This window comes from Papio anubis, chromosome 1 (genome assembly GCF_008728515.1).
Source record: "Papio anubis isolate 15944 chromosome 1, Panubis1.0, whole genome shotgun sequence".
Taxonomy (NCBI): domain Eukaryota; kingdom Metazoa; phylum Chordata; class Mammalia; order Primates; family Cercopithecidae; genus Papio; species Papio anubis.
Genome location: NC_044976.1, coordinates 7,254,098 through 7,269,947, shown reverse-complemented (window position 1 = coordinate 7,269,947; position 15,850 = coordinate 7,254,098). Strand labels below are relative to the sequence as shown.

The 15,850-nt window shown below is 42.0% G+C and overlaps 1 protein-coding gene across 14 annotated transcripts in view; it reads left to right on the top strand.

Moving 5' to 3' along the window:
* Positions 1-15,850, top strand: part of RERE (arginine-glutamic acid dipeptide repeats) — a 465,254-nt gene that overhangs the window by 395,476 nt on the left and 53,928 nt on the right. For 13 of the 14 annotated variants that reach the window (XM_017956872.3, XM_017956875.3, XM_017956864.3 and 10 more), the window contains one exon: positions 549-629. In XM_017956872.3, the coding sequence (XP_017812361.1) occupies positions 549-629 (81 nt within the window). Of the gene's footprint in view, positions 1-26; positions 142-548; positions 630-15,850 lie in introns of those variants that run through there. The other variant, XM_017956907.3, reaches the window with a different exon arrangement.

Here is a 15,850-nt window from a genome sequence, read left to right as displayed (position 1 = left end):
GGCGGGGCCGGCCGGCTGGGTTTCGGGTTCCCGGTGGGCTTCCGCAATACTGGTGCCTTCCGGTGCCTCCTGGCAAATTCTTTGGATTAAGGAAAGCGGCCTTTAACCCCCTAGGGTCTCCTTCTGGAGAAGAGTCACCAGGTTTGGTTCTGTTCCCCCTTTCTGCTCGACACTTCTGGGAAGCTTGGTTCTCCGGTGGGAAAGCAGTTGTGTTTTATTAAAACATGGAGCATATTTATACCTTCGTGCACCAGAATGTGCCTGGTTGCAGAGGGGACAGATTGCTTCTTAGCCTTAGACGCAGGACGTCCTTCTCTTAAACGTGCTGCCCTGCCTGGTGGGTGGGATTGGGGTTCTGATGAAGATAGTTGGGGCCTGCCCTGGCCAGTGGGTCCCAGCTGAGCTGCTGACATGCTCTCCCAACCTCGTCAGTATTCCCTAGCCGAGACTTTTTTTGTGGTTATTTTGCTGATTGTAGATATCTTTGCTTTGCTGACATCCTGTTTTGTTTTTGGTTTTTACATCCCATTTGTTTCTTTTTATCACAGAAACGCTTCGTTAAGGGACTCAGGCAGTACGGGAAGAACTTCTTCAGAATTAGAAAGGAGCTGCTTCCCAATAAGGAAACAGTGAGTACAATTGGACTTTATGTAACTTGATTTTTCCTCTTTGCTCCTGCTGCCTCTCCACATTTGATCTTATGAAATGGTTTCCTTTAACGCTGCGCTGTGCTCAGACTCAGAGAAATTCTGGCCTCCAGAATTTCTCCGTTTTACTCTCTTGACTTTTTCATTTGAGTTCATGGTTTTAGATAGTAAAGTGACAGATTATGCTTATCTGCCTGAAGAACATAGACTTCTGTTGTAACTCTAAGAACAGAAAGGTCTTTGGGAACAGAGGGTTAGTTGTGGGGGAAGGATTGTTGGAGAGTTAACATCTAATTTTAAACACAGTGGCTGAAATAGGAAATAGCATTTATCACTAGTTTGAATTTGGTAATTGGCAGAAGTCATCAACCACACTAGAGGTTTGTAGCTTATTATACTTTGAGTTCTGTGGAGATTTTTTCCATTTTTAAGTGTGTTTTGAAGAGGAGTTTTAACTCTTTAGTATTCTAGCCCTAAAAGTTTGCACTTTCCACTGGGCGGATACACAAGGGGATCTTGTAAATTGCTTAAATGGAGCTTTACGAAAAATTACTTTGTATTTCACAAAGCTGGGGGTCAGAACTGACAAATATGCTCCGTAAACGTGAGGTGGAAGGATTTGCTGAGGAAAATGCAGAGTAAAATCATATGAAGAGAGTGCTGGGAAGTTCATTCTCATTTCCCTGTAGTTGCCTCCCTCCTCATGTCCTTCCTTGGTGGTGTAGAGGCAGATGAAGAGAGAGTCTTTCCTCTGGCTAGGCCACAGGATAGGGCAGATGGGATGGAGTTGGACCAGCCACTGTCCACTCTCTGAGGGTGAAGGGAGGACTCAGTAACGAGAAACACTCTTCAGGACTTTGGGAGAAGTGATCCATGTTTAATCTGCCTAGACATTGAGCTGCTTTTTTAGGGAGTTAGGTGGGAGATGGATGGAAGAATATCTACTATAAAAGTGTGTGGAGAATTTGGGTTTTTTGGCTTAGTTTTTTAAATGGGGTGTTGTTTACTGACTTCTTGTTTAATTCTGTCTTTTTTTAAAAATGAGCTGTTTTTCTGGACACTTTTACTGTATAGCACCTCAAGGACAGTGATAACTCATGGGGAAGAAGGGTTTTGTGATTTCAAGTATAGTCTTGTATATATAAATGGATGGTTTGCATCAGTCAATGACAGTTAAATTTAAGTATTATGCATCTCATATGCTAGGATGGATCATATTGAGAATGGTAAAAAACAGAGAGAGAAACCTGTTTATAAGCATTAAACTAAGATGTATTATGAAGCCAATCTATATAATCAACTTATTTCTTACCCTTCCCAGAACAGGTTAGAGTTATTTAATATGGAATATTGAGATACATATTGTAAGTTTTCTGGGGATTTCAGTGACTTGAAGTTTGATATGATTAAAAATTAAAATGCCTTTGCCCAAGTGTAGGAAGTTTGGTTTGGCTGAGTGAAAAAGAGATCACTGAGTAGATTTCTCTTGATCGCTGGATTGTAGCCTCTCAAGTTCTGTCTGTGCTCCACTAAAAGTTGCAAACCGTGAAGAATTTGATACAGAAATCTCTTCACAATTATTTAATCTTTCTGTTTCAAAAAATAAACTTATAATTGCAGGATTAAGCATTAAATCTAAAATCTGCCCCATTGGGCATTTGGAAATGCTGGGTAATTTTATATAGTGTTTTATCTCCGTAGTGGAAGCAGATGTGAGTAACCTTTAACCTAGGTAAGCTCTTCTACTCTTTCTTTTTGCTCTTGATTGCCCCTTCTTATTGATGATGTGTGACTCAGTAAATAAATAGCCTTTTTTCTCCTTCAGAGACATTCTTAGTACACCAACCTTTTGAGCTAGTTCTCTGATTGTCTTTTCCACTAGCCTCTTTCCTGAGACCTTTCCCCATCACTCTTCAGCCTTCACAGTTTCCCACCCTGTAGCTCTTCTCCCTTCTCTGGCACCCAGCAGTCTTCCTATTTCCAAAGTCTTCATCAGTCACCATCATTGGAACTAATGAGACAGTTGTTTGCAGCAATGGAGGATTTATTTTGCCTGACATTTGCTAAATATTCATAGTGTCCTTGCTGTCTTTCACGTTGCACTGGAGGAGTTTGGTAGTAGGGTAAATCTGTAAGTATTATAATGAGCTGGGAGAGGCACTCATCTTGTATTTTCTTATTTTCTCTAGTTATCAACATAGCCAAGCTAATCATTCACAGCCCACAGGGAGGGGAGGGCAGAGGTCATTTTTTACTTTTTGCTGCAGAAGATGAGATTTGCATGTGCCAGTGTTGTTGATTCAAAACTTGCTGGGTAGAATTCTTATGGTCATGCCCCTTTTTATAGCAAATTCCTCTAATCTAGGTACTTTTCACATTCTCTCTTTTTTTTTCAAATGAGACAAGATCTAGCTCTCTTGCCCTGGCTGGTCTCAAACTCCTGGGCTCAAGTGATCCTCCCCCGAATAGCTGGGATTACAGGTACGTGCTACCATGCCTGGCTTACATTTTCTTCCGTCTACCAGAATTATTAACTCATTTCTTTGCTGTTCTCAAGTGACTTGAAACTTCAGAAGGGTGTCAGCATCCAAAAGAACATGCCTCATTGGGCATTGGTGCGAGGATCAGCAGACCTGTATTCTATTCTTGGCCTTACTGGTAACTATAGTACTTGATGATCTCTTTTTAACTGTGTAGTCTCCCTTGAGCTGTTCATTGGAAAGCTCAGGTCAAATCTTGACAACACTGGGAAGTTATTTTCTGTAAAACGGTGTTTCTTTGCATGAGAGTTGTGTAGGTGCTGCAGTATTTATAAAATGCCTGTACATCATTACTTGTTGCAGTGCCTGAGAGCAAAATGATGATTCTTGCCTCCTCTGCTACATACTTGCTCTGAGACCTTAGGCAGTTTATTCATCCCCTCTGTCCTTTAATTCCTGTGTTTGTAAAATGGGGTGATAATTCCTATCCTTTTGATTATTTTGAGAATTTAAATGAGATGTTTGTAAAGAGTGCATAAAAATACTTGGAAATGATTATTCTTCCTGTCTGCCTTAAATACTACATAAGGTGGTAGCTAAATGCTTTTAAGAGTACAGAATTACTTTCTGCTTGTAAATATACTGAGCCTGTATAAGAAGAAGTTACCTGTTTTTCATTAATCTGTCTTGCCAAAAACTTGGGAGGGCAGCGCCTAGTTAACAACCTCCGTCTTGAAGCTTTGTTGAGACTCTCATTCGTACCAGTTCATTCATGCGGTTATAGCAGAGAAGGGTTCCTGGTGGGCATAGACGTAAACAGCTTCCCTAGCTCTTTTGGTTTCTGGTGTTTATTACACAGGAGCTAAATCTGGCTTTTCTCTGAACACTGCTGCCCACTGAAGTGGGAATAGTGGCTGTGATTGCGGAAAACCCAACTGTTTATAGAGGCTTAGTTGAATGGGTATTACGTGTTAAACTCAGGGTACCCAAGAGAATAACTACAAGTCAAGTCTTTTAGTAGCACGGTTGTGCAAATATCCTGTAGTTTATTCTTCTTTTCCCCATTCTCTCTTTCTCTATAACCATTTTCCTCCCCCTCAATATGCTTATAAAGTATATAATTAGTAAGTGAAATGTAGTCAGGAATATGGGTGGAGCATATTAGATTAACCTTGACTGTATACCTCTTCTCTCTCAAGCCACCGTGTGTCATAAACCACATCAGAGTCTTAGGTGTTAGTATATTTGTGTAAGTCACAGAGCGTCCGGTGTCTGAACTTTTGGGAGGACAGTGGATAACTAGGCCTCTTGATTCTGCTTTGAGCCCTGCCACTTATTGTTGGGTAGATGGATGGTACGTGACCTTTGATGTTAAGGTAATGCCTGAAAAAATCGGAGACCTGATAGAGAATCTTAATTACCTAAAGGTGAATCCATGTTATGAATAGCACAAAATCATGGATGATCCAAAAATAATTTTTTGTTTGATTTGTCTATACATTGCAGTTTTCTTCAAAATCGTGAGATAATTATTCAAACAATGGTGACATATCTCTTCTCTGAGGACATGTCTGTTATTTGAACCAAAGACTTTTTGTGTCTGGCACCTGGATGATTGTCCCTTGAATCCTGGCCTTTGTTTATAGCTGTGTCTCCTATTACTTAGACAAATTCAGCTGGTGCTGGATCGGAGTCCAGGAGCACTTCCTCAGTGACCTGCCATTGCTTGTCTCCAACGCAACTAAGATTGGTGAGAAGACAATTTGATCTGCCCTAGCTTGGTAGTAAAGAGGTATTCCCAAAGTGTTAGCCTCTGGAGGGAGATGGAAGGTGAAAGGGGACATGCTTTGGCTGTCTTTCTCATCTCTTTCTTTTTATTTTTGAGCACCTAGCCCAGTAAAGATTAAGTTTTGTGTCATTTGTAATCCCAGTTGGTGGTACATTGATATTTACTATACCAGAAACTCATTTTCATTCACTTCCCATTATCAGAACTAAATTTTGCATATAGTTCAACTTTTTCAAGTTCTGGGTAGCCACTGAGCACTGCAATGGGTAGGATATCTATAAAGAGAAGCACAGTGCCATCCCGCCCTGCAGGGAGCCAGCGTGACATTTACATGCCTGCCATACTTGGTAGAATGTGCCAAGGGCCCTGGTGGGGGGAGGTTCAGGCCCTACAAAGTGAGCACAGAGGCTCCTAGAAAACTAATTGGAGGAGTGGTGTTTGAACTGGGCTTTGAAGGAAGGATTCATTTTTGACAGGTCCTGGTTGGGAGGGTGGAGGAAAAGCAACTTTCCAGCCGTAGGAAATACTATGAACAAAGGCACGGAGACAGGAAATTGTAAAACGTGCCCAGAAAGTACATGAGCGTGGTTGGAAAGGAGGTTGCATAAGTGGATGCAGTAGAACTTAGGCCCAAATGATAGCTTCAGGGTAGATTCTGGGGGACCTTGAACTCCCTCCAAAGAATGTGTATGGGTGTGTGTGGGGATGGGACCCATCTAAGGCTTTTAAGAAGAGAAGTGAGAACTGTGCTCCCAAAGTGTGTATAGGATGGGACCAAAGAGGAAGCTCTTCTCATAATTTAGTCTTGTAGGAAGACAGAGATGGGGTGAAAAATTGAAAGTTAATGGAAATGGAAGCCTGCCTTTTGCCTTCATTTTCTCTATTGGAAATGTGTCACTGTTTGAATGGGACCAAGGGCCCAGTGAAAGGGCAGCCAGTTTTGACGTTTTTAACTTTAAGTAATGGGATGAAAGGTATTAGAGATTTCAATTTTTAATTTGATAAATAACATGAAAATCAACCACCTTTCTTTCTCAGCCACATTTCTGGGAATGAATTCTATTAAATATGTACATAACTACTGGCCATTAACTGTACTTTTTTCTTCAGGCAAAATATCATTTGCATAGACCATATTCCTGCAGCAGAGAATAAATACTATTGAGAAAGGGCTTTAAGACTGAGTAATCAAGATTCTGTTAATATTAAGAGGTTAAAAATGATTCTAGCATTCAATATGAGCTTCCAGCCTGAAGTTTTATTTAACTTCAGATTATAACCTTAGATAAACAATTTTCCTAGCCTCATTAATGCTTAATCTAATGTTACATAACAAAGTATGAACTTCCTTAGTCAGTTGATGCTGCTGAGAATGTGCAAATGTGTCACGGCCACATACCAGTACATTAGAAGATCTCTGTTTTTAAACCTTGTCCCTCTTCTACCTTGTCTATCCTCACTGCTCACAGTGTGCTCCTCAGGCCAGCACTCTCATCACTGTTATTAAAATGGACGATTCTCAGGCCCTGTCCTTGTCTCTTGAGCCAGAATCTGCATTTTAACAGGCTCCCCAGAGGATTCCAAAGTACAGTAAAGTTTAGGAAGCACCGCTATTTACAGTAATGCAGTCTTGCAGAATTCTGTGCCTACGTAGTATATCATTCTTAAAATGATACTGTCTTAATTCTGTTAAAATTGTAAAGTTTCACTATTAGGGCTTGATTTTGTTTTTCTAATTATTACAAAATATTTCAAAACATATAGGAAAGTATCTGGGCTTATTTCCATTGTCATTAATAGGATTTTTTTTTTTTTTTGAGACGGAGTCTTATCTGTCACCCAGGCTGGAGTGTGCAGAGGTGCAATCTCAGCTCACTGCAACCTCCGCCTCCCGGGCTCACGCCATTCTCCTGCCTCAGCCTCCCGAGTAACTGGGACTACAGGTGCCCGCCACCATGCTCAGCTAATTTTTTGTATTTTTTAGTAGAGACGGGGTTTCACCGTGTTAACCAGGATGGTCTCGATCTCCTGACCTCGTGATCCGCCCACCTCAGCCTCCCAAAGTGCTGGGATTACAGGCGTGAGCCACCGCACCCGGCTGCAAGCCAGGACTTCTTAATGTAGTTTTCTTCTCAATTCCCACTCCCATTTTTTCCTAGAAACATGATTGTAACTCCTCTCTTATTTTATACAAAAACTCTTGTTCTTCTCTTTACCTTGTGGCATGCGGTCTTAGTTAGACCTTGCCAGATTCTGTTTCAGTTTCTAATAAGCCTTTTTATGTGTAAGGATGGCCTTCTCTTGTTAACATGAAGTTTACATAGTCTTAAAGATTTAATACCATAGTGTTTTCAGGCATTGCTTTCTTTTACTTGCATTCCTTATATATGAAAAAGAAATGTAAGTTATTTTAGGGGCTGGCAAGATGGGAAAGAGGAAAGACATTTATGTGCCATACTGTTTTTCTTAATAGTTTGTGCTCACATAGATATAAACAGTTGGAATTTTCCATTTGAGGCCAAAGTGATTGCCAGTAGAAACAGGCACTGCATTTTGGCAGTAAGTACTGTGATCCTATAGCTATTCTTGTGCTGAGAGTTTGTTCCCATTAAAATGGAGCAGAGGCGTGAATCTATTAATTGTGATAGTCTGAACTATATGGATATTTGACTGGGCACTGGTCCAGTTTTAGTGAGGGTAATCTGTGAGAGACTGGCTGATATTCCCATGTGTAAGTGATGTATGTAAGAGACTTTTGGTGCTGATGTTGGAAAGAAAAGGAGGTATTAAAAAATTAGGTGACTTTTTAAACCAAGGGCCTTGGATAGTTGCTGTTCTCAGTGTAAACAGCCTGAACTTGGCATTATCCTACATATGAAAACTAGTGAGAATGGCATGAGAATGCTTTAATTATTTGAAATGTATTACTTCATGTAGAAGTATGTAGGGATCAGTAATTTATTTGCTGTTGGTATTTGCTAACCTGTATTTCTTATGATTTGGCTGTGTCTTGGTTACCTGGATGACTTTTAGATGGAGACATTTATTACTTTTAAGCCTAAATGGTCTCTACCGTTTTATTAGTTAGTAAAACAAATGGAAGAATTGAATTGGTCTTTAGAAAGCCTTACAAGTTGTGGTTACTGTGGTTATACTCAGTGGATTTATCCACTTGGAGCTTGTATTTTATATTATAGATTCTTTTTTAGCCTTGTAAGATCTATTCTGACTTTGAAAACTAGCTTGCTGATATTTTAAAAATATATCTATCTAGTCTGTTAGGAAACCGACATTAAAACTAAGTTTCAAAATGTATCTGAAATTATAATCCTTGAATAACTAGTTTGTTTTTAATCTTATTTGAAACTGTACCCTTGAGTAATGCTTAGGAAAATAGAGTAAAAATTAATAGTATTGTTTTGAAAAGTAAAGCAAAACATTAACCTCAGTCTCAGTCCCAGCTGTTCAACATGGGAAAGGCGTACCCCCACTCCCAGTAAGAATTTTTTTTCCTGTCATGTGTAATTTGAAAACCATTAATTGTGTTAGGTAAATAGGAAAAGCAAACAGGAGAAACTTTCCTTTGGGAAACCAGAATTCCATTAAGCTAAGTTTTCTGAGATGTTTAATTTTTCAATTAAGTTTGAGTATTAATGGCCCATGTTTCTTCCTCCCTCCCGCACTTTGGAAATATAATTCTTTGTTCTGCTCAAGTATCTTAAATCCTTCTTCTAAATCCTCTCAATTGTGACATCGTAATCCCCAGGATTTGACTACTGAAATTTTATTTATGTATGTATGTACGTATGCATGTATGTAGAGACGGAGTCTCCCTCTGTCGCCCAGGCTGGAGTGCAGTGGTATGATCTCAGCTCACTGCAACCTCCACCTCCCGGGTTCAAGCGATTCTCCTGCCTCAGCCTCCCGCGTAGCTGGGACTACAGGCACACACCACCGTGCCCAGCTAAGTTTTGTATTTTAGAGTTTTAGTAGAGACAGGGTTTCACCATGTTGGCCAGGATGGTCTCGTTCTCTTGACCTGTGATTCGCCTGCCTCGGCCTCCCAAAGTGCTGGGATTACAGGCGTGAGCCACTACACCCGGCTGACTTTTGAAATGTCTAAACAATCCCAGTTGACAGAGTTGGGATTTTGGGGGAGCTTTTGGTAACCCCAGGCCTGTGCTGTCTAGGATGGGATGTCTGAAGGTAAATAAGGGTACTTACCTTCATGGCCTCTAGTGAAGGGGCCAGGTGGGCCAGGGGTCTTCTCTGAAAGGTTTCTGAGTTTCCTCATTTCTTTTTTTTTGAGTTGGGAGTTTCACGCTTGTTTCCCAGGCTGCAGTGCAATGGCACAGTCTCAGCTCAGTGCAGCCTCCGCCTCCCGGGTTCAAGCGATTCTCCTCCCTCTTCCTCCCGAGTGACTGGGATTACAGGCATGCTCTACCACGCCCGGCTAATTTTGTATTTTTAGTAGAGATGAGGTTTCACCATGTTGTCCAGGCTGGTCTTGAACTCCCAACCTCAGGTTATCCACCCACCTCAGCCTCCCAAAGTGCTGGGATCACAGGCGTGAGCCATGGTGCCCTGCTGAAGCTCCCTCATTTCTAAAGGTCTTGCTGGGCTGCCTCTGCTCCTCCCCTGACTGGTTGCTGTTACACAAAGGGCCCATTTCATCTCAGCAGAGTTGGGTTTTGTTTCACCCTTTTAAAATTAAGATTGGCCAGGTACAGTGGCTCATGTCTGTAATCCCAGCACTTTGGGAGGTCAAGATGGGAGGATCACTTGAGCCCAGGAGTTCAAGTCTAGCCTAGGTAACATGGTGAAACCCCATCTCTACAAAAAATACAAAAAATTAGCCAGGTATGGTGACGCACGCCTGTAGTTACAGCTACTTATTAGACTGAGGTGGGAAGATCACTTGAGCCCAGGAGGTCGAGGCTGCAGTGAGCCGAGATCACGCTGCTATGCTCCAGCCTGGGCAACAGAGCGAGACTCTGTCTCAAAAACAACAACAAACAAACAAAAAAATTAAAATTTATTTTATTTTAGTCTTGTACTTGACTCTGATTCCTCTTTTCCATGCATTTTTATTCTGTACACATGTGTGCATGAATGCGTATATGTATTTATATAGAATATAAAGCCTTCTGGGCAGGGCCCTCATTTTAATACCTCATTATAGCACCCTTAGAGTCCTGTAGCAGGCCCTATTATTTGCTTAAAATGAAATGTGTGTGTGTGTTCACACATGTATAAATGATGGGTTAGAAATACATTGTAACCATAGGTAGATAATTGTTGGTTCTAAGACATGAAAACTCTTCATTATTTTTAAAGAAACATTTTCCTCGTGTTTTGCTCTTCAGTGTGAGCAAAATCTAACAGACTAAAGGAAAAAAAAAAAAAATCCATCAGCAGTCATAGGAAGCTTACAAAGCTGCAGGGATCTGGCACCACCAAAACTTCTCCACCTGCTCTGCTTTGAAATGCTTCTTTTAAGACCAGTTTGAAACCTGGATATCCCAGGCCTTCAACTTTGTGTAATAGACAGAAAACCCTTGTGAACTCTACTGTCCCAGGACAATGGGACTAGGACTTGGGGTTCACTGTGCCACACTGGTCCTTCCTGTTCTGTTTGTTGTGCGCAGTAAATCAGCTCTCATGTTTGAACAGCGGTTCTGTGTTCTAGATTATTTATAAGATTGAAATCCATTGTTTATTTTTCTCAGCAGGTTTATTGAGCCAGTCAAGAATAAAATACTGTCTTAAGCAGTAGAGTAAGCCATTAGCCAATTGCACCTTAGCTTCAAATTAATCCCTAAAGGGTGTGCACATGAACACACACACTTTGCATGTCCCACATATGTGTGTGTACTGGAGGTGAGAGCCAGGGGAGGTGGAGGAGCTTTAGTGGTGCCAGATCTCTGCAGCTTTGTAAGCTTCTTATGACTGTTGACGGATATTTTTTCCTTTAGTCTGTTAGTGAGTCATCATCATATGCCATTTTATTATCTTGAAAACAGGGTGTGGAATTTTTTATCCCATGTCTTTGCTGTATGAGTGAACCACCACTGAGGCTGTTGGGAGCAATATTAAGTTGGAGACTTTCTTCAGTGACGCTTCGCTTATGTATTTGCAGCTGCTGCCGTTGTCGCTTTGTTCCCATGTACAGGAGTTGGGGTTTTGTGATTGTTGTTTGGCAAGAAATATTAATAGTAACTTTTGTGTGTTTGATTATTTTCAGGGCTGGAGCAGCATCTATCCAGCACCTTTGGGACTTGATGATTATTGACTTAGGCACAGGGCTTCTAAGATCAGAACTTGGTTCTTCTTCCCACAAGTGCCCTGTTTTGCAAATGTGCTAATGAGACACATTGAATTAGGTCAGAGGTTTGTGGCCTTAAGTTGTGGAGGGAAGTGTTTTCATTTGGAGAGAATCTGTAATTTGTGGAACAATAGGAAGAATAATTAAGTTCTAAAGGAAACAGGCCCGATGAATCTGGATACATGGCAGATTTCGCAAAGTAAAGCCCAGCCTGTGAACTGGGGGCAAACTCTACATGTTTTGGATAATGTGAGGCTAAAAAGAAAAACCCTAAAACTTTTAAATAAATTTCTAAAAACCAAAACCTTTTAGTATATTTAATTTATTGGCTTAAAACTATAAACATTATAGTTTTAATAATTTTGTAGATCAGGAATTTAGGTGGGACTCAACTGGCCATTTGTTTCCATGCCATGTGTCTAAAGCTCACTCTGTAGTATCACCTAGTAGATGGGTTGACCTGAAAGGTCCAAGATGGCTTCCCTTATGTGTCTGCCACCTTACTGGGGATGGGTGGGAAGCTGGCTCATCTGGGGCTATTAACCAGAATACTGGCATTTGTTCTATCCTCTGGGGTGAATTTGCCCTTCAGAACTTGAAGTTCTAGCAGGGCATGGTAGATGCTCCTACTGTAGTCCCTACTACCTGGGAGGCTGAGGCAGGAGGATATCTTTGAGTCCAGCCTGGGCAACCTAGCAAGACCCCATCTCTTAAAAAAAAAATTTGAAGCCCTTATTTCTTTTGATCATGTAAATCTATCAGGTGACTCAGGAGAAAAGTCCATGTGCCTCTGTCCATTTTATGGCCACCAGATGAGTTAAAGGATGTAATTCTTCTTTATGTAGTCATTTTGTATTTTTATTAAGATGTCCGTGTTTACAAATAGGAATACCCATTTGTCCAGTATATCTTAGACTCATACAAAAGTGTACCATTTTCTTTTGTACAGTACTCTAGTCTAGTTATTATTTCTCCAAATGCTACATACCTTACCGGGCATGTCTATAAATACTTACATTTGTTGCAACATTTTTCTGGAAATCTGTTACTTGGGATGTTTAACTAGATGGGGTGAATGTAAAATGCTCCTAGTTTATTCCTAATACTAGTCAATCATGAAGCATTTACTGAGCTTATTGAGCATGGGGAGAAAATAGGGAGCTGTGGTTGCGCTCCCTGGGATGTCTGACTGGCTGCCACAGTGCATGTTGGAGGGAAACCAAGTGCCGAACAATGTAGTGTGGACATTAAGTAGTAATGGGAGGATGAGGGCTTGGGGAGTCTTGTGCATCCTGGAAGATTTACACTTAGGGCTTCAAGCTCTTTGAAGGGTGGGTGTTTTCAATGTTAACACTTGTTTGAAATGCCTTGCCGAAGGAAGTGCTTGAAGTAGCTTTCTTGTCTGTTGAGGTATTTCTCACCACCTGAATCTTCTACAGCATTCCTGCAGAGTGGGGACATCTAACCCATTAAATGGAGCCATTGTGGTTTTAAACAGTTCCATTTTTTGGGCCACTTTCCTTTTATTAAGCTGAAATCTGCATCACTTCACCTTCCATACATTGTCCTGATCTCATCCCTGGGAGACTTAGAGAATTATTGCTGTAACATCTTCCTCACAGAGGCTCTTCATGTGGGCCTGTGGAGTTGGCATACCCGCTGGCCGGGCTTCTGGCTACAGGATGCTCAGGCCTCTGCTTCCTGCAACAGCCATTCTGGATGAGGTCTTGTGGACCTTTATCATTCGGCCCTTTGTGAAACTTAATGTCTACAAAGAGAAGAAAGTGGCAACAATGGCCCCAGCTGGTGTCCCCCAGCCAGGGTGGCCCCCCCTCCCCTGCCCAGCCCTCCTTCACCCAGCAGGCAGGCAGGCAGGCATGTGTGTTAACTCAGTGCCTGCTGTGTGTGTACCAGTGCACAGTTCCTAGACTGACATAAAATCACATATACGTTGTGTTTGTTCTGTTGAGTTGAACTTGTCTTCATCCCAGCTGTCATTTCCCACAATGAGAAAGCATTAGTGTTTGGATTTAGTAAACAAAACAAAACAAAAAAAATTGCCTGATTGAATAGTGCATACCCAGACTAACCATTAATTACATGATTTCGACACTTAGAATGTACCTGAGCACAGATTTCCAGTGCCAAAGCACAGCATCATCATGCATGAAATAGTGGTCTCTGCTCCTGGCAGAGGGACCATTAGCTTTGATCGTGTCCCCAGGCCCTCCCCAGGAACTTGTCCATGCTGTTAATCTTAGCATCAGTTAATTTCTCAACCTATTCCTACATGTTTTGATAAACTGTGGCTAAAGATTAAGATAGCAACCATTTAGCAGACATATGCCTTCATGTGTGTACTGCTTTTGTTTCAAATCAGCTGTTGAAAGCAAAGCTTTGGTATTTGCTGTCAGTCCAAATTGGACTTTCTGTCTTTCACTGAGCCTTCCCCCACTTCTTTTTTTTTTTGTTTTTTTTTGTTTTGTTTTGTTTTGTTTTTTTTTGAGACGGAGTCTCGCTCTGTTCGCCCTGGCTGGAGTGCAGTGGCCGCGATCTCGGCTCACTGCAAGCTCCGCCTTCCGGGTTCACTGCCATTCTCCTGCCTCAGCCTCCCAAGTAGCTGGGACTACAGGCGCCCGCCACCTGCGCCCGGCTAATTTTTTGTATTGTATTTTTAGTAGAGACAGGGTTTCACCGTGGTCTCGAACTCCTGACCTTGTGATCCGCCCGCCTCGGCCTCCCAAAGTGCTGGGATTACAGGCGTGAGCCACCGCGCCCGGCCAGCTTTACACCACTTCTATTGCTCGGGGCTAAACAGTGAATCCTTACAGGAACTGTATCCCAGTAGAAGTGTGGCCAGTTCCTGCTTCTCAAACACTGTACTCCCTCTGCTGGTTTTGAGACAACTGATACTTCCTTAAGAAGGCAGTGTGAGGCTCTGCCTTCAAAACGGCACAGTCTCTTTTCTCCAGATCTGCAACTATGTGTGTTGCACACACACAAAGAAGACAGTTCTTTCTGGCTGTGGGGAAACGATTTCAGTTCTTGGGCAAGGATGGCAAGGAATAAATGTAGAAGAAATTCCTTTCTGATACCATTCTCCTACCTCACATCCTACCCCCAAATCATTGCAGGACATTTAGATTTGTTTGGGGACCCCCAAACACAGCGCTCTCTGGCGTTGTATTCACTTCTACTTGTTTTCTTTGACCACCACCACCCCTGCCCCAAGCCCAGCCTCCACCTCCCTGCAGCACTCACGACAGGAGTCATTTTTTATAGCACACATAACCTTTACACCAAAAGGAAAAAGTGCACTGCTTATAACAAAATGAATCTCTTTTCTGCTTTTATTTTGAAAAGTCCTCCCTGTTTAATGTGGAGGATATTCGTGCTGAAAGCCTGTTCCAAGTAGGCATTTGTGCGTCCCAGAGGAACTTTTGATTTATTTCCTTAACTCTGCCCTCCTTTCTCTGTGGTTCAGAAACGTTTAATGATGTGTGAAGCTCGGAGACTTCAGTGCGAAACAGTAGTCGTTTTAAGAACCCCTCCCACTATATAAAAGGCCTGCCAGTTTCCACATGCTGGGTTTTTGACTCTCTGAAAGGCTGACCTCTTACAAATTTTGGTTGTACAGCAGGGCATCCTGGGTTGGGGCCTTGATAATGCTTTTGTGAAATCTTTTTTCCTCCTCTTCTCGCTCTCTTTGAAAGTTGTAATGAAAATTCCGGGCTCTTGGCCAGCCTGTGGGATGTGATACAGTAGAAATGTTTCTGGTGCCCTTTGTTACTGCTGGGCTTTGATTAGGCTTATTTCCCGTAAGCTTGATTTTGCTAGCCCTGCCCCCACCCGCTTTTTTTTTAATGGCTGAGGAGGTTAACTTAGCCAAGGTTAAGCGTTTTATTATGCAGGCTTCTTCAACCTAGTGGAGTCACTGTGGCCGGGCTTTTGTGGCAGAGAGAGACAAGGGGAAACTATGTTTTCCCTCCGTGTTTGCATTTCTCCCGCCCGAAGGCTGCCTTTTACTTTTAGTGCCAGTCTTCATAGAAGGTAACAAGCTAGGTAAGCTATGTTGGTTTCCCGTTTCTTGACTCAGAATGTTTCAGGAAACCATGTCTTGAGATTTTGTTAGTCAAGGTAAAAATCATGGTAGGCCTCCCTTTGGGGTTTCTGCCAGGTGGAGGGCGAGGCCTTGAGGGCAGCAGTTAACAGCGACATGCCTTTGATCCTCCCTGTGGTTCTCTGTTTCAAAAGAAAGAAGTGGTTGCAGCTTTAAAAAGGTTTTTAAATGCTGCTTTGACCTTGTATTTATAGCTCTTTCGTCCTTGCAATTAAGAACATTTTATAGACATCAGCTCAGCAGTCATCCCCATAAGTCTATTAGGGCTGCCAGTATCACTCCACATGCACAGGTGGAGAAACTGAGGCACAGTGATACTAAAAATGGCACCCTCACAGGTCTTGTCCAGGTCATGGAGTAGGGATGAATCAAGAACTAGGGCCTTTAGAGGTAGGCTTCCCCCACAGAACCTCTGTGGTAAGTGCTTGCATTTGGGACAAGGTTTGCTTTTTATAGAAAAAAAAAAAGTGGGATTTTATTATCATAGAA